At 22.2% G+C, this 24,674-nt stretch overlaps 8 protein-coding genes across 8 annotated transcripts; 7 read left to right on the top strand and 1 right to left on the bottom strand.

The window, feature by feature from the left end:
• Positions 1–1,159: 1,159 nt before the first annotated feature.
• PBANKA_1301600 (vacuole membrane protein 1, putative) lies at positions 1,160–3,029 on the top strand (the record flags this gene model as incomplete). The annotated part of the gene is made up of 5 exons (XM_034566587.1): positions 1,160–1,594; positions 1,864–1,998; positions 2,173–2,323; positions 2,467–2,852; positions 2,958–3,029. The coding sequence occupies 5 exons, from the start codon at positions 1,160–1,162 to the stop codon at positions 3,027–3,029; spliced, it is 1,179 nt and encodes a 392-aa protein (XP_034423169.1).
• Positions 3,030–3,332: 303 nt separating this feature from the next.
• PBANKA_1301500 (protein kinase, putative) lies at positions 3,333–5,848 on the bottom strand (the record flags this gene model as incomplete). Its single annotated transcript, XM_034566586.1, has 3 exons — positions 3,333–3,414; positions 3,498–3,596; positions 3,783–5,848. The coding sequence occupies 3 exons, from the start codon at positions 5,846–5,848 to the stop codon at positions 3,333–3,335; spliced, it is 2,247 nt and encodes a 748-aa protein (XP_034423168.1).
• Positions 5,849–7,476: 1,628 nt separating this feature from the next.
• Positions 7,477–8,599, top strand: PBANKA_1301400 (proteasome subunit alpha type-1, putative; the record flags this gene model as incomplete). Its single annotated transcript, XM_034566584.1, has 3 exons — positions 7,477–7,525; positions 7,682–7,764; positions 7,970–8,599. The coding sequence occupies 3 exons, from the start codon at positions 7,477–7,479 to the stop codon at positions 8,597–8,599; spliced, it is 762 nt and encodes a 253-aa protein (XP_034423167.1).
• A 2,854-nt stretch (positions 8,600–11,453) lies between these two features.
• Positions 11,454–12,467, top strand: PBANKA_1301300 (trailer hitch homolog; the record flags this gene model as incomplete). Its single annotated transcript, XM_034566583.1, has 1 exon — positions 11,454–12,467. One exon carries the CDS (start codon positions 11,454–11,456, stop codon positions 12,465–12,467), a length of 1,014 nt encoding a protein of 337 aa, XP_034423166.1.
• A 1,541-nt stretch (positions 12,468–14,008) lies between these two features.
• On the top strand, positions 14,009–14,413 carry PBANKA_1301200 (mediator of RNA polymerase II transcription subunit 31, putative; the record flags this gene model as incomplete). Its single annotated transcript, XM_034566582.1, has 1 exon — positions 14,009–14,413. The coding sequence occupies one exon, from the start codon at positions 14,009–14,011 to the stop codon at positions 14,411–14,413; it is 405 nt and encodes a 134-aa protein (XP_034423165.1).
• A 423-nt stretch (positions 14,414–14,836) lies between these two features.
• On the top strand, positions 14,837–19,081 carry PBANKA_1301100 (conserved Plasmodium protein, unknown function; the record flags this gene model as incomplete). The annotated part of the gene is made up of 1 exon (XM_034566581.1): positions 14,837–19,081. The coding sequence occupies one exon, from the start codon at positions 14,837–14,839 to the stop codon at positions 19,079–19,081; it is 4,245 nt and encodes a 1,414-aa protein (XP_034423164.1).
• Positions 19,082–19,724: 643 nt separating this feature from the next.
• Positions 19,725–22,541, top strand: PBANKA_1301000 (conserved protein, unknown function; the record flags this gene model as incomplete). The annotated part of the gene is made up of 1 exon (XM_034566580.1): positions 19,725–22,541. One exon carries the CDS (start codon positions 19,725–19,727, stop codon positions 22,539–22,541), a length of 2,817 nt encoding a protein of 938 aa, XP_034423163.1.
• A 1,013-nt stretch (positions 22,542–23,554) lies between these two features.
• PBANKA_1300900 (cytochrome c oxidase assembly protein COX11, putative) lies at positions 23,555–24,238 on the top strand (the record flags this gene model as incomplete). The annotated part of the gene is made up of 1 exon (XM_034566579.1): positions 23,555–24,238. The coding sequence occupies one exon, from the start codon at positions 23,555–23,557 to the stop codon at positions 24,236–24,238; it is 684 nt and encodes a 227-aa protein (XP_034423162.1).
• Positions 24,239–24,674: the final 436 nt, after the last annotated feature.

The raw sequence follows: 24,674 nt of genomic DNA, 5'->3' as shown, positions 1-24,674 counted from the left end.
TGTGCCATATTTTTTGTAGTATTGAAAATTTTTACAATTAAATAAAATTGTAGAAAAAGCGAAAACATATGCAATATAATAAAACCTATGCTTTATATAATTATAAATTGAAAAAAATATATATTATTCAATTCATTCGCCTTTTTTTCATTTTATAGTATATTACGCCATGAACAAAAAAGGTATGCTTATAATAAATAGATATTTACATAATACTATAATAAATATATTTTTATGGTAAATAGCATGATAAAAAATAGAAAAAAAATATTTACCATTTTTTATAATTCTAATGCATATGTAATCAGTCAAATAACACGGGTTTTAAATAAAAAAGGTTGAAAACAATATAAGCACATAATTACATAACTGCAATAATTTTTTTCTGTATATTACAATTTTATTAAATTATTTTCTCAATATCTGCGTAAATGATTGTATATAATGTTGAATATTAATAAAACAAAATACAATAAAAAATTATAATCTATCGTTAAAATTTCTATTTTCTAACATTTTTTTTGATCACGTAAAGTTTATTATTGTGTAAATGCTTTAAATTCAATAAGAATTTGTAAAATTGTATATTAATAAAATTAATACCATTTATTTATGAATATTTTACATAAAATTGAGAACAAGTATAATTTTTCACATATTATTTTTATTATGGAAAATGATAGAATTTTAAAGGGTTTATTTGTTGTTTTTTTAGGTAATCTAATTAATATAATTATTTGTGAGCAATTAATATTTCAAAATAAATATACATTGAACGTTACTATATAATCATTGCTTTAAAGCAAATATTTTTATTAAAGGGATTCATTCTTCATAATATATTACATTATCACAAGATCATATATATATTTATTTTTATAAATTGAGAAAATTGTATTAGCAGAACCACAAAATATTACATCACATTATATGTATTTATATAAGATAAAAATAAAGAGACTAACAGAGCATGTTATATAATTTGATACGTTTATCATATTGAGTTTCTTTTAAAAATCATATTAAGGGGAAAACTATTTTGAATAACAGAATATTATATTATTATTGCTGTTGCACGCGCAAATTTTTTAATGGGGAATTATAAATTATAATTTTTTTATAAAGAATATATGCATACATTTAAATACTATATGCAAGAATGGATTCATATGAAAGGAAAAAAAAGGAGCTATATTTAAAGAGGAAAGAATTAAATATATATTATCACCCTTTAAAGACTATCAAACTTTTTTTTTTAGAACTAAGAAATATAATATTAAATATATATAAAAAAAATAGAAAATATAATAAAATAGTATTATTAGTTATATCAATTATATTGTTATTATTAAAAATCAGACATAAACATGCGTACCTAGACAATTTGATAATATATGTAGAAGTTATAATATGGTGGCTGTTACTTGGAGTATTAAGTAGTGTTGGATTGGGATGTGGTATGCATTCAGGAGTATTGTTTTTGTTTCCTCATATATATTTTATTTGTTCTACGTCTGAATATTGCAATTCATTGAATTTCGACTCAAGAATAAACATGTGGAAATCCTTATTGACGACAGGGAATTATTTTGAGGTAAAATCAGAAAAAACTATGAATAATGAAAATAATATTTAGATATTGTGACAAAAAATTATATATAAATCTATATTATAGGAATACATAGAATTGTATATGTTATTTGAGTATAATTATTGAATAGTTTGACATTGCTTGTGGAAAAAAATTATATAAATGAATATTACTATTGCTTGATTAATGCAGTTTCAAAAAAAGGGAGTATATGAGTTCCATATTACGATTATACATATATTTACATGTATATTTTGTTATTTTTTTAACAGTGTATATCGAAGGGTGATGGAAATGTAACTCTATTTAAATTATTTATGAAAATATATCCATATTGTTTTATATGGGGAATCGGAACAGCATTAGGAGAGTTACCTCCATATATGACATCATTTTATGCCTCAAAGGTAAATAAGAAAAAAATACATAAAACAAAACAATAAATAAAATTACATTTATTTCTTAAATAAATTATTATCATTTAAATATGTTTTTTACACTATAAAAATATCAATTAAGCAAACACAAAATTGTGCAGAGTAATATATATACTATGTATGTACCATTGTTTTATTTTTTAGGCAAAGTTATATGACGATGATTATGAAGAATTTGAAAAGGACATAAAGGAAGGAAAAAGAAATATTGTCACATCTATGAAAAAATGGATGATTGATTTTATAAAAAAATACGGATCAATTTCTGTTTTTCTCTTATCTTGCTGGCCTAATAGTAATATATGCATAAATGAAAATGATTAAGCAATAAATATGCATTTTTTGAATATATGAATATATATTAACTAATTTTATTAATAAATATAATAATTTATTTTCTTAATTTCCTTCATCTTCCCTTTTCCAATTTATTTACAGTAATGTTTGACCTATGTGGAATTTGCTGTGGTCATTTTTTGATGCCATTTGAAAAATTTTTTATCCCATTAGTTTTAGGAAAAGCTGTGGTTAAAACAATTTTCCAGACATTATTTTTAATCTTTATATTTTCAAATAATTACAAAGAAATGCAATTATCAATTTTGAAAAAAGCATTATCAATTTTACCGCTGCATCGCTTGTTCCCAAATTTGAATATGGCCAACATTGAAAGCTTTATAGACAAACAAATTTCAGTTTTAAAATACGGGAAAAAGACGAAATCTAAAATAAATTTCATGTTTTTATTCAATATATTTTTTTTTTTAGTAATTATATTTTTTTTCATTTCATGTATTAATCAAATAGCCCAAAAATATCAAAAGGTATGAACGAAAAAAAAATATACGTATGTAAAAAGATACGCATTGCTTAATGCATCATTTATACATTTCCATTTTGTAATATTATTATTTTTTTTATTTTTGTAGAATCTTGATGAAAAAGAATTGAAAAGATTATTTAACAAAGATAAAATTACACGTGAAAAGAAAAACAAATAATAAATTTATCTTTTTAGAGACAAATGCGAATTTCATAAATTAAATTAAAATATATTTAATGATTAAAGTTGTTACATACATATTTTATATTTGTGTGTTTGGACAAAAAGACACACATAATAATATATACAATAACTTGGGGATAAAAAATTATTTGACAAAAAAACATATTTGCAAATTTTAATTATCAAAATTTATTATATCATTATATGAATTCCAAATATATGTATATGTACTTATATGTTTATATATGTGCATGTTTTGCATGAATCTATATGTTCACTCATTTGTATATGCACTTTTTCATTTATATTTTGAAAACCATCTATGTTTTTTTATTTTTTTGAAATGCATTCTCTTGTCAGGTTTGGTGTCTAGCAATTTTCTATAGAACATAAAAAATTAATTATAATTTAAAAATTAAAAGCAATTTAATTAATTTTTATTATATAAAAATATTATGCTTACCTTAGTAATTTTTTTAAGTCATTATTAATCTTTCTATATTTTGGGAAATATAGGCTGTTATTTTTCATGTTGTTATAAACTTCGAATATGTCCTTGCCACTATAGAAATGAAAATGGGATGAAATGTGTGCATATAATCATTATGCATGACAATACACCGAGGACATATATTTATTTATTATAACACAAATGAAAAATGTTTTTTGAAAAACATCCATGCGTACATAATTAAGTTAGTTTTATGTGTACGTATGCATAATTGTATGAATAATAATAAAATGTTACTGATATGGAGGAATTCCAAATAGAAAGGTATAGAGAACTGAACCAAAGTTATATGCCTGTTTTTTGGAAAGCTCAATTTTTTTATTAATATCAGGAAACAAAGATTCAAAGGAATTAAAAATATCAGTTTCTCGGGTGTAGGTATTAAATGTTTTTATAATAAAAGTGCATGCATCAAAATCTATTAATTTGATAGAATTATTATAATTAATTTCATTATTTGAAAGACAAGATTGTTTTTCTAATTTAATTTGTTTTTCCGTATCATCAGTTGGAACAATATCATGATTTGTGATTTTTTCTTTATATGCATTTTTGTCATTATCATCTATATTTTCTTTTTTCCCCTTCTCATTAATATTGTCAGTATGTGTTTTAATAGCACTTATTTCAATATATTGATTTCTTTCCATAGATAATATATCTGTGCACATACTCACAATTTTATTATAGTATTTGCTAAAAAAATACAGATCTAAATATACTAAAAAGTCATTATTAATATCACATGGCTTTCCAATATTAAAATATAACCAGTAAAACTTCAAAAAATTAATAGAATGTTTCTGATTAGATTTGAAAATGGATAGATTTTTTATTTTATTTATGTAGGTTTTATTTGAGGATAACGCATTATTTGGGCTTTTTCTTTTTTCATATTTTTTATATAAATTATTTGGGGATTTATTATGTTTATTTTTTCGTTGAATAAACGTTTGTATACATGTGGTGGTATTGTGAGGCGCAAAAAAAAAAGTGTCTAATTTGTTTTTAGTAAAAAATATTCTTTTTACAGTTTTATCATATTCAAAAGATTTGGACAACTTTACATTATATATATATTTAATTTTTTTATTTTTTTTTAGTTTTTCGGGTTTTAAGTTTGTATAGGAACAATAATAACATATATTATTTTTTGATATAACCGTTTTTTTGTTTTTTCCCGTGGTAAGAAAAATTTTATTAGCATAGGCGCTTTTAATATATTCATCTTTGGTACATGATTCTTTTAATTGTTCTTTGAATTTTGTATGAAGGCTTATTTCTATATTTGATATTTCTTTAGAGCTAGGTGATATGTGTACCTTATTTAGTTTTCCGATTTTTTTTTTTTTCTTAAATGAAACTTCATAAGATTCTACTGTGTCTGGATTTCTATGGGTTAAAAGAATGTTATCAGGTTTTAAGTCTAAATACGCTACATTTTTTTGTAGCAAATAATTAATTGTATTGTATATATTTAAAAAAATATACTTAATAAAATTTTCTGAATATAGATGTATTTTTAATTTTTTATTTTCTAATCGTACTAATTTTTTATTATAAATAGAATATATTTTATGCTTTTTTTTATAATGCATAGATTGGTGTTTAATATATGGAAAAATAGTGAAGAGAATTTCATTTTTTTCATCACATAATACTTGTTCAATATTAATTATATTATTATTTTCTAAATAATTTAGGAAAAATATTTCACTTAATATTTTATAAAAGTAATTTGTTAAATACACTTTATTATTAATATAATATGGACAGTTATCTTTTAAACACAATCTTAAATAAAAAAGCTTTATACAGTATTTTTTATTATCTATAACATTTTTACAATAATATGTATTTCCATATTCGCTAGAATGTATGCATTTTATTATATGGTATTGATTCATAAAATAAGATATATTTTTTCTTTTTATTTTATAGACATTTGCCATGGATTCACATTTATTATTTTTGGTGTCAATGCATGTATTTGACCTTTTTTCAAAACTTTTTAACAAAAGACTATAAACAACATTGTACTTTACATCATAACACACTTTTAATTTTTTATTAATTTTTAAAATATTTATAAGTAAATTCGTGTTGCAATTATTAATAAATTCATTAGTGATTTTTATTTGGGAAATATCTCCTTGTTTTATTATTTTTTTTTCACCATCGAAAGAATTATCCCTGGATATTATAGTACCGTTACATAAGTATTCATTTAGCTTTTCTTCTAATTTTGCTCTAAATATAATATTGTTTTTTTTTTTTACAAAGGGATTCGTTAAAAAGAACATTTTTATTGTTTATTTGGATTTTATAATAAATAGCGTATTACCAAAGTTTTGCCTCTAAAAAAATGGGTACCATTACGTAAATAAAATATCCATTAGCATGTGTAATATTGTATATGTGTATTCATCTTTGCCATTGTACACTATTTGTTTGTGTGAAGAAATAGAGCATGCTTAAAGATTAATTTCAAACAGATGTAAAACTATTAGCACATGAATAATCATAAGCAACCATGAGAAGCATACGTTTAATTATATAAGCTTCCTACCAATTATAAGGGCAGATAATGTATCGGTGGTAATGATTAGGAATTGTGTATATGTATATAAATGAATCTAAATATTATCATCATGCTACAGTGCGATATGAATCAAAAAAATAGTAATTCATGTATGTATATCAATCTGGTAATATAGGATAAGAATATTCATATAAATCGATGTATATGTGTAATTATTCAAGAAATGTCATAGTATATGCTTATGCACATTTGAAAAGTGTATTTTCAATGAATAAAAATTTCAACTTAAAATAGTATGCTGTAAAAGAAAAAAATTAATACATAAATATTCATAAAAATAATATGCAAATATTAATGCATTTTAAAAAATAGGAAAAAAGCATAAATTAAAAAAACACATTCCTTGATGAATATGAATAAGGATTTGCATTTCTACTTAAGAAATAATTTTACAGTTAAAATTTAATTAAAGCATTTAAGTAAATTAGCAAGTATTCGGTCATTTATTGTAATTTTTTTAAAGGTTAGATATATGCATACGAACAAATATAAATAAGTATCTATGTAAAGATGAAATGAATTACTACACATTCCCCCAAAATATATATAATAAATAATAATAAAACAAAAATGTATAGGGTTGTTTAAAAATTAATTAAGGAAACAAATGGTAAAAAGCGAAATTTATGATATAAAATAAATGTTAAGGATTTCATCAAAAATTATATATCACGGTAAAATAAACTATTTTATGGTGGGTGTATTATTTTATTTTAGCAATTTCAAAAAATTATACAAATAAATTGAATATGCTATAAATGCATATTAAATATAGATTCTTTATTATACTTCAGTGATAATATGCTTTTTATGTTTTAAGAATTGGGTTAAGATATTTTATATACGGTACGCATGAAGATCATTTGGATATATCAAAATAAATTAATTCATATCAAAATAAAAAATTAAATGCTTAAAAAATAAATAATAATAAATGAAAAGTATTTATTATTGATATAATAATAATAGTACACAAAGCAAATAAGTGTATAGCAATAAAATAAGGTAACATTATACACAAAACGAACAATCTTATATAGAATAAAAATAATAATTATTTTTGAATAATATAATTACCATTTTTAAGGTAGAAAAATTTGCAAAAAATTGTAAATTTTATTATAAGAAAATGATGTAAATAATTTTTTATTATTTAATTATTGTTTTTCACATTTTTAGCTAGAAGCATATATTTATATATATTTTTACATTTTATTAAATATTAATTTTTGTGAAAAACTGCAGAAAATTAAAGAGAACATTTATAAAATAAACCGAAAAAGAGAAAGAAATTAAAAAAGAAGAGATATAATTTGGAAATTTAGTAAAATGTATAGAAATTTGTATGATACAGACAATATTATTTATTCTCCTGAAGGTAATATTTATAAAAATATATAGAATAAAATGTGAATACATAATAAAATAAAAATCACAAAAAAACTTCTGCATTTTTAATGATGTGATGCACATAAATGATAACATTAATGTATTCATCTAAATATGTATATGAATGTATTTAAATGCTTTTCAGGGAGGTTATACCAAGTAGAATATGCAAATGAAGCAACAAAACAAGGAACTTGTGCAGTGGCTATAAAATCTAAGGAGTTTGTGGTTAAAATATACACCTACATATATGTATAGTTTCTTTGAAATTGAAATGTTTTTTATAAATATATAAACATTCATAAGAAAATTGGAAGAATGATTAAAACAATATGACGAAAATAACACTAAATTATATGGAAAATGCATAAAAGAGCCGTACTTTCCATGTTTACAAAGTAAAAAAAACACAATAAATATTTTTTTATTACAGGTAGTTTGTGGTTTGAAGAAATGTATTAGTAAACTTTCTTATCATCAAGAAAAGCTATTTAAAATAGATGACTATATAGGTGTAACCATGAGTGGCATAACTTCGGATGCCAAAGTATTGACCAAATATATGAGAAATGAATGCTTAACTCATAAATTTTTATTTGATGAAAATATGAATATAGAAAAATTAGTTAAAAAAGTAGCAGATAAATATCAAAAAAATACCCAAAAAAGTAGTAAAAGAGCTTTTGGTGTTGGATTAATAATATCTGGGTATTTTAATGAACCACATATTTTTGAAACCAAATCAAATGGATCTTATTTTGAATATGAGGCAATATCCTTTGGTGCGAGATCTCATGCATCAAAAACTTATCTAGAAAAGAATTTACATTTATTTGAGGAATCGTCATTAGATGATTTGGTTATACACTGTTTAAAAGCTTTGAAATGCTCTCTTTCTAGTGAAACCGAACTAAATGCTGATAACACGTCTCTAGCTATTGTTGGAAAGGATAAACCATGGGAAGAAATGCCATATGTCGAATTGATTGATTATTTGACAAAGGTAAATAGTGAAAAAAGGACTGAAGATAGTCAGGAGAATGCTCAAAACATTGGAAACTAATAAAGACGTGAAAGTTATATCGACCAATGTTATTTAATATTTTTTTTTATAATTCATAGAATTTATATAAATTCAAGCAAACTAAGCCACATGTGTGACTTTTTAATAAAATAAAAATTATATGGAAATTAAAATGCATGCATGTATGTTATATAGTTATAATTTTTAAGTGTTATATATACATGTATGATTATATATTTCCAAAAAATCGTCCATATATATGTACTTATATGCATAAACCTTTATTAAAGTTAATTTAGTATTTTTTTCAAATAAATTATCCATATTATTAAAGTTTATATATATATGCGTGTTGCAGTTTTCATACTGCGTGATTTTTTTAAAATACATGTATATATATATAACTTTATGCTATCTGTTTAATTATTCAAAATATAGCTGTATTCCTTATGAATAATATGAAGTAATTTATGCGAAAATAATTATTTAATATAATATATTCGTATCTGAATATATGTATGAATATTATATATCTATACATATATGCGCATATAGTCCAAAATATTAATAATAAAGTATTTGTAAAATGCTTGCTCAACAGCGTTTTAAAAAAGTTCTATATGCTATAAAAAAATTACGCCCTTAAGATCTTATAGGATTATAAAATGCGGAAAAGAGGAAACAAAAAAAAAGTTCACGAAAATGATCAAAAAATATAAAAGTCATTTCGTTTTTTGTACATACATTGCACATATATAACGCCTTTCTTTTTTATTTATATGATTAAATACTTACATAGATATGCGCCCATGTGTATATTTATATGCATTATGTTCATAATATAAAAGGCAGTTTTATCTATAAAATAAAAGGGCTACGTTTTCAATAAAACAAAGAAACATTATATAAACTATTCATTTTGTAGTGATTTTTTTCATTATTTTATTTATTTCAATTAAAAAAATATATACATAATATTTTCTTTTAGTAATATCCCCATATAAGCACAAGTGCTTGCTTGTGTTTGAATTTTATTTTTAAATTTTAATATCCATATAATTTAATATAAAATAATAAGTGAATATTTTTTGTGTGATTGAATAGGTAGACACTATAAATACGTGTGTAAATAAATTTATATAGCTTTCTACATATATACAATCATAAATGGAATTTATAATTTTTTAAAATCCGTTTTCATAGTAGAACAAATAATTTATGTGGATTATGCATAGCACAGATATTATTATTTAAGCTTATACTGAATAATATATTAACGTAGGAAATCTATTATTGACCTTAGATTAAAATATCGTTTAATATATTAAAATGTCTTACAGTGTTTTTTTTATATATAAAAATATAAATGCTCGTTTTTATTAGTATAATTATGCTTCTAATTATAATACACGCAGAATAGCATTAAATAAATATATATAATATATATACATATTTGCATTTAGGCAATGTGATATAGTTTTTTGACATGTTCAGTTATATATAACGTTTTATGCATACATATATAAATATTTATAAAATTACCCCTCTTCATTATACACATTCCACATATATAGCTTCAAAAAAAATTGCAACTAAAAAATTTTATATTGTTCTGAATAGGTTATTAACTTTTGTAATAAAATTTATATAGGTGTGCAGGTATTAAATTTTAGAGTTTATTGATCAATGTTTTTTGTATATTTATAATGTGTACATACATATATGTGGTATATATACTATATATTAGTGTTATATTTTATAAGTATAGAATTTCATATAATATATATTTGATCAATCTATATATTCTTTATGGCATTTTAAGGCCAGAGTGTAGATTTAATATCTTCGAATATGCTTCATTATAAGAAATAATAAAATAAGAATTAATATATATTAGAATACATCTATAAATTATCATATGTAAAACAATTTAATGTTTGATGTGTTTTGACATATCAATTTGTGTACATAAAAAAAACAAATAATAAAGTATATTTTAGACCCTTCATAATTATATATATTATGATAAAAATATAATTATTTCCTTTTGAAAGATATTATAACTGGAAAAATATATTACTAACCCATAAAACAATTTATTATTTATTCCATTTTGTTTTGTTTACGTTTATTTTATATATATTATGTATATTTATCCACGTATATAATTATTTAATTATGTATTATTATATGCATTAGCTATGTATGCAAAATATATATATTATTATTTAATTTTGGTATAAATTAGCTATTTTTCATTTAAGTTTTGATTGAAATATTATACTACATTTTTTTCATTCATTATTTTACTATTTAAACATTTCCCATCGCCTGCAATATATATATGTATGATATTATACTATATACTTTTAATTTATGCTTAATGCTATACTTTATGCTAAATTATATCATATCCATATAACATTTTTATTTGCTTAGAGTTTTTAACAATGCATGGCTTTTTTTTTTTATGCTTATTCTTTCCATAAAAAGAGAGTAAATTCCTTTTTAAAATGTTATGAAGCATTCATTCAAATATCGATAATATTATTTTATTTTTTAGCTTTTACATTTTGTGTTTAAATATATATACTACGCATGCATATGTATATATAATAATATGCGTGATGTGTATAGTAAAACGAGCACAGTGAAATACACATATTAAAGCATATTATCATAATAATGTGCATAGGCATAATTTTATATATTTAGAGAAATAGTGCAATGCATATTAAAATACACATTTGTAAGCATATTATATTTGGTATAATTTTCATTAACATATATATATTATCGTTTCCAGCTTACATAATATATAGGGTTATTAGCAATTTAGGATATAAACTTATATATATTTTTTTCGTTTAAAACAAATTGATAAGGGGTAAAAATGTCTTCTGTATCAACCTTACCATATATAGGAAGTAAAATTTCTTTAATTTCAAACTCAGAAATTAGATATGAAGGAATTTTGTATACCATAAACACCCATGAATCTACTGTTGCATTGCAAAATGTTAGATCATATGGCACAGAAGGTAGAAGACAACCTGATATTCCTGCCTCAAATGAAGTATATGATTTTATAATATTTCGAGGGAAAGATATAAAAGATGTTACAGTAAGTGAAGCCCCTAAAACGATACCTGATGATCCAGCAATAGTATCAATGAATATCGCTCCATCAACGAAAAATAATATAGGCGATAATTTAAATTATAACAATAATGTAAACAATATTAATAAACCATTAAATGTTCAAAATAATATGATTCCACAAAATGAGAGAAACGTGAATTTAAATAATAGAAGATATTATAATAGGCATAATTATAATTATTATTATAATGGTAATATTGGAAATGGTAATATGAATAGCAATGCAAACCACAATAATAACCATAATAACAATAGGCATTATAATAATTTTAAATATAAAAATTATCGAAATTATGATAGACAGTCATATGTTATTGGAGAATTGGAATCACAGCCAAATCCAGTATTAAAAAGTAAATTTAGTCCAGATTTTGATTTTAGCTCAAATAATTTAAAATTTGACAAAACGAATATAATAGATGAAAAAAGCAAAGATGTATTATCTGCAAATAGTAACATACAGGTAGGAGGATATGATAAAAAGTCTAGTTTCTTTGATAATATTAGTTGTGAAACATTAGACAAACAACAAGGAAAAGATGAAAAGGTGGACAGAGAAAAATTAAGGATGCTAGATGTTGATACTTTCGGTATAGCAGCGGCACATTATAGGACTAATATGCATAATAGAAATAATAACAGAAATAAAGGAAGAAATTCTAAGAATAATAAAATGATGGGCAACTTTAATTATAATTATTATAACAGAAACCAAAATCCATTTAACAGATACCCAGCCTATTAATATATATATTATCTACTAATTAATTTTAATTTTATTCGTTTATATTAAGTAAACACTTTCCTTTTAAGAGTCATAACAAATATATATGTACCCAAAAAAAACAGTATAATTCAATTTTTAAATATTTACAAATGGAATTACACCTATATACAAATACTGAATTACATATATATATTAAATTTATACCTTTTTGATGAACCCCCTTTAAATATATAATTAAAGACTAAAAATGATACATCACAAAAAATTAGAGCATATTATATATATATATTTATTTATTTACTTTGAAGAAAGAGAAAATTCAAGATACACAAAATTTTTTAAGTTCTATAAAATTATTTTCGTTTATTTCTTTTTCGTTTTTTTAAATGTTAAAAACGAATTTTATTTTGTTATGCATATATATATTATTTTTCGCTCGGCGGATTTTTTACTTTTCATATATTTTAAGAATTGCAGTGGCAACTGCAGAAATAAATACAATAAAAAAAGGAAGCAACAAATTAATAGTAAACAGTAAATATAAAAATGTGTGCACATTGTTTTATATTATATTTTTTATAGGATTCAGTGAATCTTTCATTTTAAAATTACATAAAACGTGAACATAACCCATATGCATATTACATATTTATAATTTCATTTCATACATAATATGAATTTTTTCTTGGATATTCCTTTATTATGATAAAATATTTTTTTCTTTTACATATATGAATATGTTACACACTTTACAAAGCTTTAATAAAATTAATTTTATATAAATTTTAATTTTTTTCGTCAAGACATAATGTGTTTTCGGAGTAAGCTACTTTTTATGTGATTAAATGTTTTTTCTTTTTCTTCATGGTTTTAACAAGGTTTTTGTAATATTCAAAACTTATTTTATGCCATCTAAATAAATATATAAAAAAGCATTTAGCTATTCTTTTAAAATTAGTAAGTGATAAATATGTTAAGAAAAATGAAACTGATTAGGCTTCAAAATGTTGGTGTGCATATAAAATTTATATGGACAGGAACCTATGAGGCAACTTGCCAAAATGAATTTTATACAGTTTTATTTATTTTATATTTTTTTCATTTGGTCGTTTTCAATAGATATATAATTTGTTTTTATATTTAAACAATAAAAATGTTTCTATGTAAAGAAAAAAAGTGTGCTCTTTACGTAACTTAAAAATGTGTATATATATTTAAATACGTAATAAAATATAATAAGGATGTAGTGGATATTTCCATTACTTCAATGAAATTTAGTTGGTTTTAGATAAGAGATCGAATTCATATGAAAATTTCCAAATATGTTTTTTACGAATAAACGAATATATGGAATACGTTAATATATATCCATGAAAGTGATACATATAAAATTGTATATATATATTTTTTTTTTCTCGGAATTGCATGTAGGCGCAATAAAGAGAAATTTATGATGCTATATTCAAAAAAAATATGTTCTTTTTGTTTTTTTAATTTGTATTGTAAAAAAAATATATACAAATCAATGATTCAAATATATTTACGATAATAAATTTACTATGATGCTTTCGAAAATGGAAGATAATAAGGTCGAAAAAATAAAGACTGAAGAAAGTAAAAAAGTATATATTTTACATAAAAATTATAGAGAAGGATTATTTGAAAATAAATTGAGGTTTGAAACTGAGTTAGAATTTGTTCAATCATTAAGTAATATCGAATATATAAAGTATTTGTATGATAATAAATATTTTAATGATAAAAATTTTTTGAATTATTTAAAATATTTAGATTACTGGAGAAGCAAACCATATATTTTTTACGTTAATTTCCCCATATGCTTATATGTTTTAGAAATACTAAATGACAAAAACGTACATGAGTATTTTAGCGCCTCAAATTCGTTTAATACTTTTATATATTACTTAAAATTACACTGGCTATACTTCAATTATCAAACATAGGGAATAAAATTATATATATTATAATACATAGGAACTTATTATATATGGTTCTCTAAAACATGAAAAAGAAAAATTTACACATTTATTTAAGAAACTTTGGTTGAATTATTTAGAATAAGGTTGTGAAGAATAGTGAAGAACAGAAAAAGAAGAAACAGAACACATATATATAATTGTAGAATGATGAGCGTGGAAACTATATACAACTAGTAACAACTATGTGCATGTATACTATGGCTTATGTAGCTTTTGAAATGTATTTTTTTTTTTTTTTTCATTTTTATGTTTCATGATTTTCATTATATATATATTATTTTGTGAGTTTATAATTATGTTTGCTATATGTCATTTCATTCACTAACGGTATTTCTATATTTATCTGTTTTAGGATATAAATTTTAAGGATTAGATTTAAATTCAGAAATGAAAATAAGGAACAATGGTATTAAAGTGTATTACGCAAATGGTATTCATTGTAAATGGCCCAAGTATTATTCCAATGAAAATATTGTAAATCATGGTGACTTCATAAAAACAGTTAGTGGAAATGGCAAATATTTGAACTATAAAAATCAAATGAATCACAAACTGAAAGGGAGCCCGAATTATTATACAAGGAATGAAAAAAAGCACATATTAAAAAATATTTATGAAAATATTCGATTACAAAAAAATGAACTAAGTGACGAAATGTTAAAATGTTATCTGGAAGATGAAGCCATAAAAAAAATATTAGAAAATGAAAAGATTTATGATGATAATAGCAAAATAGCAAAGATAAAAGAAATAGAAAAAAAGGAAGAAGAGTTGATTAAAAAATTTAATAATTTTTATGATTTATTATATTTTTCTATTGAAAATTTAAAGAGACAAAATAAAATTCCAATTAAAATGAATATTGAATCAAACATAGAAAAAGATTTTTTAGGCCCCAATTTAAATAACAACGTTTTTTATAAGAATCATGAACTTATAGTGAATAATTTAGAAATAATAAAGAAATTTTTGATATTTATGGATAAAAATTTAAGCATATATAACATTACATCGTCCTCTTTTAAATTATATTTTTGTCTTAATAAGTTTGTAATATATTTCTTTAATTATTTCTTTCAATACGTTAATTATTTTGATTTAAACTTATTATTGAAATATTGTTATTTATATATAAAGTTAAATTTATTCGAAGACAATTTAATTCTTTATAACCAAAAAAAACGGAACTCTGAAAAACTATATCATGCAAATATATCTGATGAAGATATTTTTGAAATTACAAAAAATAATAATAATGTGGCGTTAAAATTGTTAGGAATAATAACGGATAAAAAAGGTCATCATGAACTTCCAGATTTATGTGAATTATATATATTGTATTTTAGGAAAACGAATATAAATAAATTCATACAAATTGTTTGTGAAACAAATTTTGGAAATAAAGAAGACGATAATATAAGAACGCTAAGAAACGAAGATGGTGACAAAAGAGGTAAAATTGGTAATGAATTTACGAATGCACTTCCTATACACACATATAGGATGAATCATGATACATTGATGCATAAACATAATGATTATTTTATTTGTTTATATTTTAACTTTTTATTTTTATTAAATAAAATTATTGGTAACTATGCATTATTTTTACCAAAAATTAATAAGCAAGCATATCATTTACTTGATTGCATAGGATTACTATGTGAGCAAATTTTTGAGGGAAAAAATGGTGGAGAGAAAAAAATAAGATATTTGCTCTCATTATTAAATAGCATATCAATAGAAAAATATATTATAATGAGTAAAAATTCAAATAATTACTATATGCATGAAAAAAATAAAAAAAAAAACATGAAAAATGTGATTTTTTTGAATAATGAATATGATGATGAAGGCGTTATTAAAAATAGCAACGAAAATAATGCAATAAATGCGATTGATAGTTGTAAGGACAAAACTAATAGTAATAGTAAAGAATTATGTGGTAATGAAAATAAAATAATAAAGAATCAATGCTCTTATGAAGATCTTTTATTAAATGTTTATAAGAATACGCACAATAATGTAATATCACTTTTTGAAAGCATGTCACATTATTTTATTTTAGAAGATTGTGATTTAATTCTTAAATTTCTTCAAATAATTTATGTGACTAGATATATGAATATATACAATATAAATATATTGTTTTATAGCATATGGCTGAATTCTACATTTTTTAAAATGTATCAAGTAAAAAATGTGTTATTCTTTTTGTCTTTATTTAAAAGTAGCTTTGTTATGAAGGGTATGGATTTACAAAAATCGATTTACAATTGGTATAACAAACAGTTAATATTTTATTTACGAAAAAGAATAGAAGGATATTTTGAAAATAATACATTGGAAGATAGTATCAAAAGTATATTTGTTTTGTCTGATTTGATAAGTTATAATAAAGTTGTTAAAAAAATTTTAATAAGAAAATTAGTTATATTAAATTTTAATAAAATAACACCAACCATTTTTTGCCAAATATTTTTTTTATTAAGCAAATTAAGGTTTAATGCTAGTAATAAATTGTTTTTTGAAATATTTTTAAAACATTATAAAAAAGTAATAAATTCATTAACATATATGGAAACCCTCGATTTAATTAAGAATATAGAATATTTAATACCCAAGAAAAAGCGAAAAATATTTATTATTATTATTTTGTATTTTTTTAGAAAATTAGAACATAATAACCTCATAAGTTACACCAATGATACAACACCAATTAGCTTAAATCATGTTTTTAAATTAATTAATATTATAAATAAGTTTAAACTTTATGAATATTGCAATAAAATATATTTTAATCCTCTATATCAATTAATTTTTACTACCATTAACATGAACTATATGGATCATAATCAAAATAATATATTTTTTGTTTCAAAAGACATTCTTAATGTTTTACATAAAAATAGCAATTATTCATTTATGATTAAGAATAATAAAACAGTTTTAATTGATAAAAGTTATAAAATGTATGAACAAATAAAGAATAAAGGGCATACTAAATCGTTTGCTTCCAATGAAATTGAGAGGATAGGGAGTAGTAATAATAATAAAGACGTTGGATTGACATATCAAAACGGTATTATAAAAGAATTTAGTGTGAATTTGGATTATGTCAAAAATATGGGAATAAAATTGGAATTATTAAGAACAAGCCAAATACTGGACCTAATTTTTTTCAATATTAATACAAAGAAAAATGTCATTCTTATCAGTGAAATATACACCGATTTGTTTTACAGAATTATTCGAAACTGCTATTTTTCAAAAAAGGAACTATCGCTATCGTTTAGAAGTATATGGATGTCGCGAATTTTCCATTTGAATTTTTTGGCAGCATTAATAGATACTATAAAAAATAATATAAAAATAGTTGACACTTCCATTTTTTCTTTAGATATATTGCTATGCTTGTGCACATATAAACATGAAAAACTGGATGAATCTTTAGTAATTACTTTATTTAATATATTTTTTGAGGATATTGATAGAATTTTAAAAAATGTAAAAAATCAAATACTTTTTTATTATTGTTTGATTTTTTTGGAGTTATATTATCCATTTCTATTTTTAAAAGCTATAAAAAAAAGAACAAATGCAGGAAAATATAAAGATACTAGCATTCAATTAGAGAATGAAAATGAGAATCATTCATATAATAATGTTATGAAAAAATATGATTTGGGAAATGAAAATGGAAATGCATCACATTGTGTTAAAGGAATTAAAAATAATTATAAGGAAAATATGAAAAACAACTTAAAAGAAAAAAACGAAATATCGAGTAAAATATTCAATACACCTCATGTATTAGAAAAAATAAGTGGCACACACATAGTTGATATATTGAAATATATAAAACACATATTTTTTCTGCAGCAAAAAAAATGCGCTCATAGTTATGAACTTATTAAATTTTATGAAGTACTAGACAAGTTAAATATAACAAAAATGAAATTTAATAATGTACCTAATGTTTTTTTTAAAAATTATGAAATTAATGATTTATTTGTTTTGCATATATATTTTCCACAGTTAAAATTTGCAATATTATTTACAAAAAAGGGAATTGCGGAAAATAGTGGCAATAACAAACAAAAGTGCGTTTCCAGTATCGTTGAAAACGATAATATGAATACGTTTAAATTAAATGGCGATAAGCGTGTTAAGGAAATAAAAAGTGGTGATTTTAATTATACAGTCGATATGGGAAACTACTCTAATAATAGAAATAACGTTGGAGGCTCATTAGCAGTGAAAAGTAATAGCAATGATGATGACAAAGTAAATAACCCAAATCCGTTTTACATAAAAAATAACTATATTGATATGAATAGCCCCTTTTTCGAAGACAGTTATGAAAAAAGTATGGATATAATGGCTCAAAAACTATATTTATATAAAAACTATAAAATAAATATTATGGTAATACCTATGGAAAATATTATTTTTTTTTTTAAAATGCTCGATAAGGAAAAACAAAATTGTATAATAAATGAATCAAATTATGTTTTTGACAATGTATATAACCAAATTTTAAGCACCAAGAAAATAAATAATAATTTGGAAGGAATGCATATTGTAGCGTCTCTTCTGAAAAAACAATTGCAATATATTTTTTCATTATAGTTGGAAAAAATTAGGAAATAATGTTAAGGTAGTGGAAAGGGAAACACTTTTTAATTTTTTCTCTCTTTTTTTAATTGTATTATATTAATCTTAGCCTCGTAGTATATTTTATGTATAAATAATGAAAATTAAAAATAGAAAGAAATATATTAGTCATTTGTTTGAATAATTATTTAATATTGTATTTTTGTTTTAAAATAACGAATTCATCGTTTCGAAAATTTGTTTATATAAGTATTCATATTGGGGAAGCATTTCCTTGATTATTCTACATAAATACGCTCATTATTTTTTATATAAATGCTTTCAGCTTTTTTTTTTATAAATATTTTTTTTTATTGCTTCTCTGATTTTGAGTATTTTCTTTAATTTGAAAACAAATTTATTTAACTCTATATAATTCATATATTAAGTTACCATAAACGTAGCACACATACATTGAAAGATTTAGTTTCTTAAGTAAAATGCATTAAAAAATACATGTAAATAATTATGAAATACTGAAAGGGCTAAGAAGAAAAGGTTAGGATCTACCAAAGCTAAACGTACTACTAAATTAGATACTTTTTAACACATATATTCGACTTATTTATGTACATTTGGATGCATAACACTTGTACCATATTATGCATATCTTTTAAACATGAAAAATTATGTGATATACAATAAAAACGAAAAGAAATCGATATTTGAAAATTTCAAAAGAACTATAATAAATTTAGTAAATACTCATAATGTGTTCTTTATTATTGGAAGATTAAAATTTGATGAGTTTATAAAATTAGTACTTATTTTATATGAAAAAAAATTGGAGATTTCAAATGATGGAAATAAAATATGTGTAGCATTTAATGATAACATATTGACTTATTTTTATAATATAATTGAAGAAGATTCAAAGGATTTTTTTTATCTTTCAAATGAATATGATGAAGAAGAAAACAACAATGACAATACAAGCAACAAAATTGCAGTTTTTGATGAATCAACGCTGCTCCAAAAAATATTATTTGATCCACTTTTAATTGAATTTAACATAATAATTTTAACAAATACTCATAAAAGGCGGATAAAGACGGATTTGTTGTTATCATTATTGAAAAAAATACTTACAAAAAGGAACGATTTGTGCATCTTTATTTTCTCAGATTATTTCATTGAAAATGTTCTTAATTTTTTCAAGTCGTGTAATAGTGTGCATGCCAATAATCCAGGGAAAAAATCGTCAATAGGACCAGAAGAAGAATACGAAAAAAAAAAAGATGATAAAATTAGCGACATAAAGAGCACGAGTAATTTGAAAGAAGATAAGGAAATTAATGTAACTGAACCCAAAAGGGATGAAACACATAAAACAATGTGTGATGTAGCTTTTGAGAACTTTGAAAAAAATGATAAAGTTGATATTGTAAGGAATGAGAGCGAATTTGAATTAAAAGATAGTCGATGTTATAAAGAAAACAATATTTTAATAAAAGGAAATGTGAAAAATTCAAACCGAAGCAATAGCAATAACTTAGTTAATTATTCTAAAGAACACGCATATTGGGGCAATCGTGATAAAATAAAATATAAAAAACAGATTGAAAAAAAAAATGAACGAGAAAGGAAAGAAATAAATTGTGTAAAAAATAAAGAGCTAAATTATTTAATGAATAAAAAAAAAAAATTAACACGAAGCAGAAGTAATACTCTATCAAGTGAAATGTCTGAAAATGGATTGAATATATCATCAAGTAATGATGAAAGGATGCATACTCATCGTTCCAATATAAAAAATGTGTGTGAAAAAAAAATAAAAATTGGGAAAAATAAAGAACGCAACAAAGATCAAAACAGAAAAAATGTCCTAAATTGTTTTTTTGTAAGTGAAAGCAAACACTCACTGGTGCACAATTATGAAGGAGAAGAAGAAGCAAGTATGAAAGGAAAGATTGATATAAATGAGGACAGTGAGGAAATGAGTAGCAAATTAGAAGAATGGAAAGAATTAACAATCAAGTTAGAAAAAATAAAAAATCCAATAAGCATATTCATCTTTCATATATTATCTAACAATTATTATTGTGGCGATAATAGTTATTTAGAAAAAAATAAACAAGAAGAAGAGTTTGATAAGCACATTCACTATCTGAAAGAAAGTTGTTCAGATTACCTCCAAACAAGTATTATGTTAATAAAAAATTTATATGAAAATAATAAAAGAAAAAAAGGAAGCAATGAAAATATTCTTATATTTTTAAATAATGAGTACGAAATATATATTGTTAAAAAAGGGCTTCAATCATTAGGTATTGATAATATTGAAGTAATAAATGATAATACATATAGCTATGATTCACGAGAAGTAAGAAACAAAATCGTGATTATTAAAGATATTGGATTTAGTTTTCATAAAGTAAAATATGTGAAATATATAATTGATACATGCTTTATGAAAGATGAAATTTATGATTATGAGTTAAATATGACAAATAAGTATACTATATTATGTAATAAAAACAAATGTGAAGATAGGAGATTAGCTTATAAGGATTCTATCTGCTTTAGATTAATTACGATGAATGATTACATGGATTTGTTAAATGATGATGATATACCTGAAATATTAAAAAAGGATATTTTTTATAAAATACTTTATATAAAAACTTTAGGAATAAATAATATTTGCTCATTTGATTTTGTTACTGCTCCAACTATAAAATCATTAAAAAAATGTTTTGAAATGTTTTACATATTAAATCTAATGGATATTAATGGAAATATAATTGATAAAAAGTTAAGTTTATTAATTTGTTATTTACCTTTAAAATTTAAATACAGCATTTTTTTAATAAATAGTATAAAGCATAAATGTGTTTACGAAGTTTGCATTATTATTAGTATGTTAATTAATGACCCAATTTTTGTATACAACAATAATAGTAGCAGCATAAAACGATTAAAAGTTATGCGATTATCTTTAATGGCTGAAGAAAGTGATATTTTAAGTTTCTATAATATATTTCAAACCTTTGTTCATGCAAAGAATAAAAAAAAATATTGTCATGATAACTTCTTAAATTACACATCCTTAAAAAAGGCTGAACGTTTTTTTAATAAATTAAAATACATATTGCATAAATTTGGTATACCAATGGAAAAATGCGAAAACATTGAAAATATCTTTAAAGCAAAAATATCTTCTTTTTATTATAATGTTGCAAAAGTAGTAAATGATAATAAATATAAATTATTAAATAAAAAAAGTGAAAAAAGACTATTTTCCCTCGACCCTTTATCTATCCTGAATGAATCAAATCATACTGAAAGAAAATTCATTGTATATATAGACCTGCACTCAAACAATGATTCCGAAATTTTTATGAAGAATGCATCTATTATTGATTCATTGTGGCTAACACGTATATGTCCTCGATATTTTTCCAACAAGCACATGAAATCCATTCAGCAATTGTAATAATAAAGAACCACATGAGTCTATAATTGCACAATTGTACATTTTCGTCCTATTATATATATATTGTATGGTATTTCTGTTTTTATATTTATACAATAAAAAACGAAATGACATTGAATCATTTGAAAAGCTACTCCTAACGTGGGTATATGTATATCGTTTTTTAGTACATAAATCAATATTATGTGCGGGATAGGATATATTCTACACATATTTATAGGAATTATTTTCTGTGAATAATGTAATTTTCCACATTATATTTTATAAAGAGGATTCGTCCTCATTAATATAGATATGCATGAATATTTTATATTTTTAATGCCTATCAATCAACTATAATTTTTATATTCCATTTTTATTTAATAACGCATTAGTAATGATTCATATTACTCATTTTTATATTCGTTGTGTATTATTTTTTCGTTTAGTTTTTGGGGATATATATATATATATATATATATTATATATTTTACCCCATTTTAATGAATGAAGATGTTTGTTTATTATTACTAGTTCATGTGTAGTGTTGTTTCGTATAATATTTACCATTAAACTTTTATATGTAACATGAAAATCTACACACTCAATATATAATAAATAATAAAGATATAGCTTTTTTCTACATTGATGGAATTAAGCAAAATTGATTGGGTTATAATAAAAATAATGCAAAGTCGGTATATAATCGGCAAACATTTTCTGGGCGTATAAAAATTTATGTAACAATAGTAAAATAAGCAAAATGATGTATTTTTCTCGCAAAACTAAATATTATTTTTATAAAATGATATAATGGCACATTATAATGTTTTTATAGAAATTAATTTTAACTTTTTATTTTTATATTTTATTTATATATTTTTTTTCTTATAAATTATTATGAATATAAAACATTTGAAATCTTAAAATTTAGTTCATAATAACATATCTTTTTATATTTTGTTTTTTGCATTTGTTCAAAACCCTTTTCTTTATATCTCATTCCGTTTGAGAATAATGTAACATATAGAAAAATGAATAAATTCAAATTTTTTTTTAGTAGATTAAATATTAAAAGAAAAAATAATGTAAAAAAATTTTTTTTTGTGCCAAGCAAAAGGGAAAAGTTTGTAACTCCCTACTTATTTTTATCTATGTCAGGGCTTATGTTTGGTTTATCTTTTGCCTTTGTACCATTGTATCAATTGTTTTGCCAATCAACGGGATATGGAGGAACTACGCAAAAGACGTTTGATATAAGTGAACTTTTTAATAAAAAGGTAAATAAAGATAGATTAATTGAAGTAAATTTTACAAGCCAATCTAATATGCCTTGGGCATTTAAACCAGAGCAAAAAAGTATTATTGTGAAGCCCGGGGAAACAGTATTAGCATTTTATAAGGCTAAAAATTTACTTGACAAACCCGTTATTGGGATAGCATTATATCATGTGCTACCCGATGAAGCTGGTTTGTATTTCAACAAAATCCAATGTTTTTGTTTTGAAGAACAGATGCTAAATGCAAATGAAGAAATTGATTTGCCAGTTTTATTTTTTATAGATCCTGAGATATTAAATGATTCTCGATTAAAAAACTTAGAAAAAATTACCTTATCATATATATTTTTTGAGTCTGACTCTGATATACCAGAGGAATATCAGCACCTTTCGAAGGCAATTGTACCAAAGAAAAAAGCAGAAATACAAGTTATTTGAATTTTTAAAGGGAGAAAATTTAATTATAGTGATGAAAACAACAGCTGATTTTGAGCTCGTGGAAAATGAGCTTTAAAGAAATACATAGTGTATTAGAATTACATAATAAAAATTATATTATATGATAGGAATATAAATGTGTTTATGGCAGGGCTATGAAAAAGACAAATAGTTCCTTTTAATTATATATTTTTTATATGGTATATTTGTGTTTTATTCATTTTTTTTTTTAATTTTTTGACTTAATATTTATTTGATATGCATTTAGTATAATTTATAATATTAAATAAAGTTTACGAAAAAAATAAATATTAATATAATATACGAATATAGATTTTATGATGCACAAAAATAAAGCGTAGTATGCTTGTTTCAAAAAAAACAATTTGAATTATCATTTTTTGAAAATTGGAGGGAATAATTTAACAAATGGATG

The sequence above is a fragment of the Plasmodium berghei genome (genome assembly GCF_900002375.2).
Source record: "Plasmodium berghei ANKA genome assembly, chromosome: 13".
Taxonomy (NCBI): Eukaryota; Apicomplexa; class Aconoidasida; order Haemosporida; family Plasmodiidae; genus Plasmodium; species Plasmodium berghei.
This window is presented reverse-complemented; position numbering and strand designations above follow the sequence as displayed.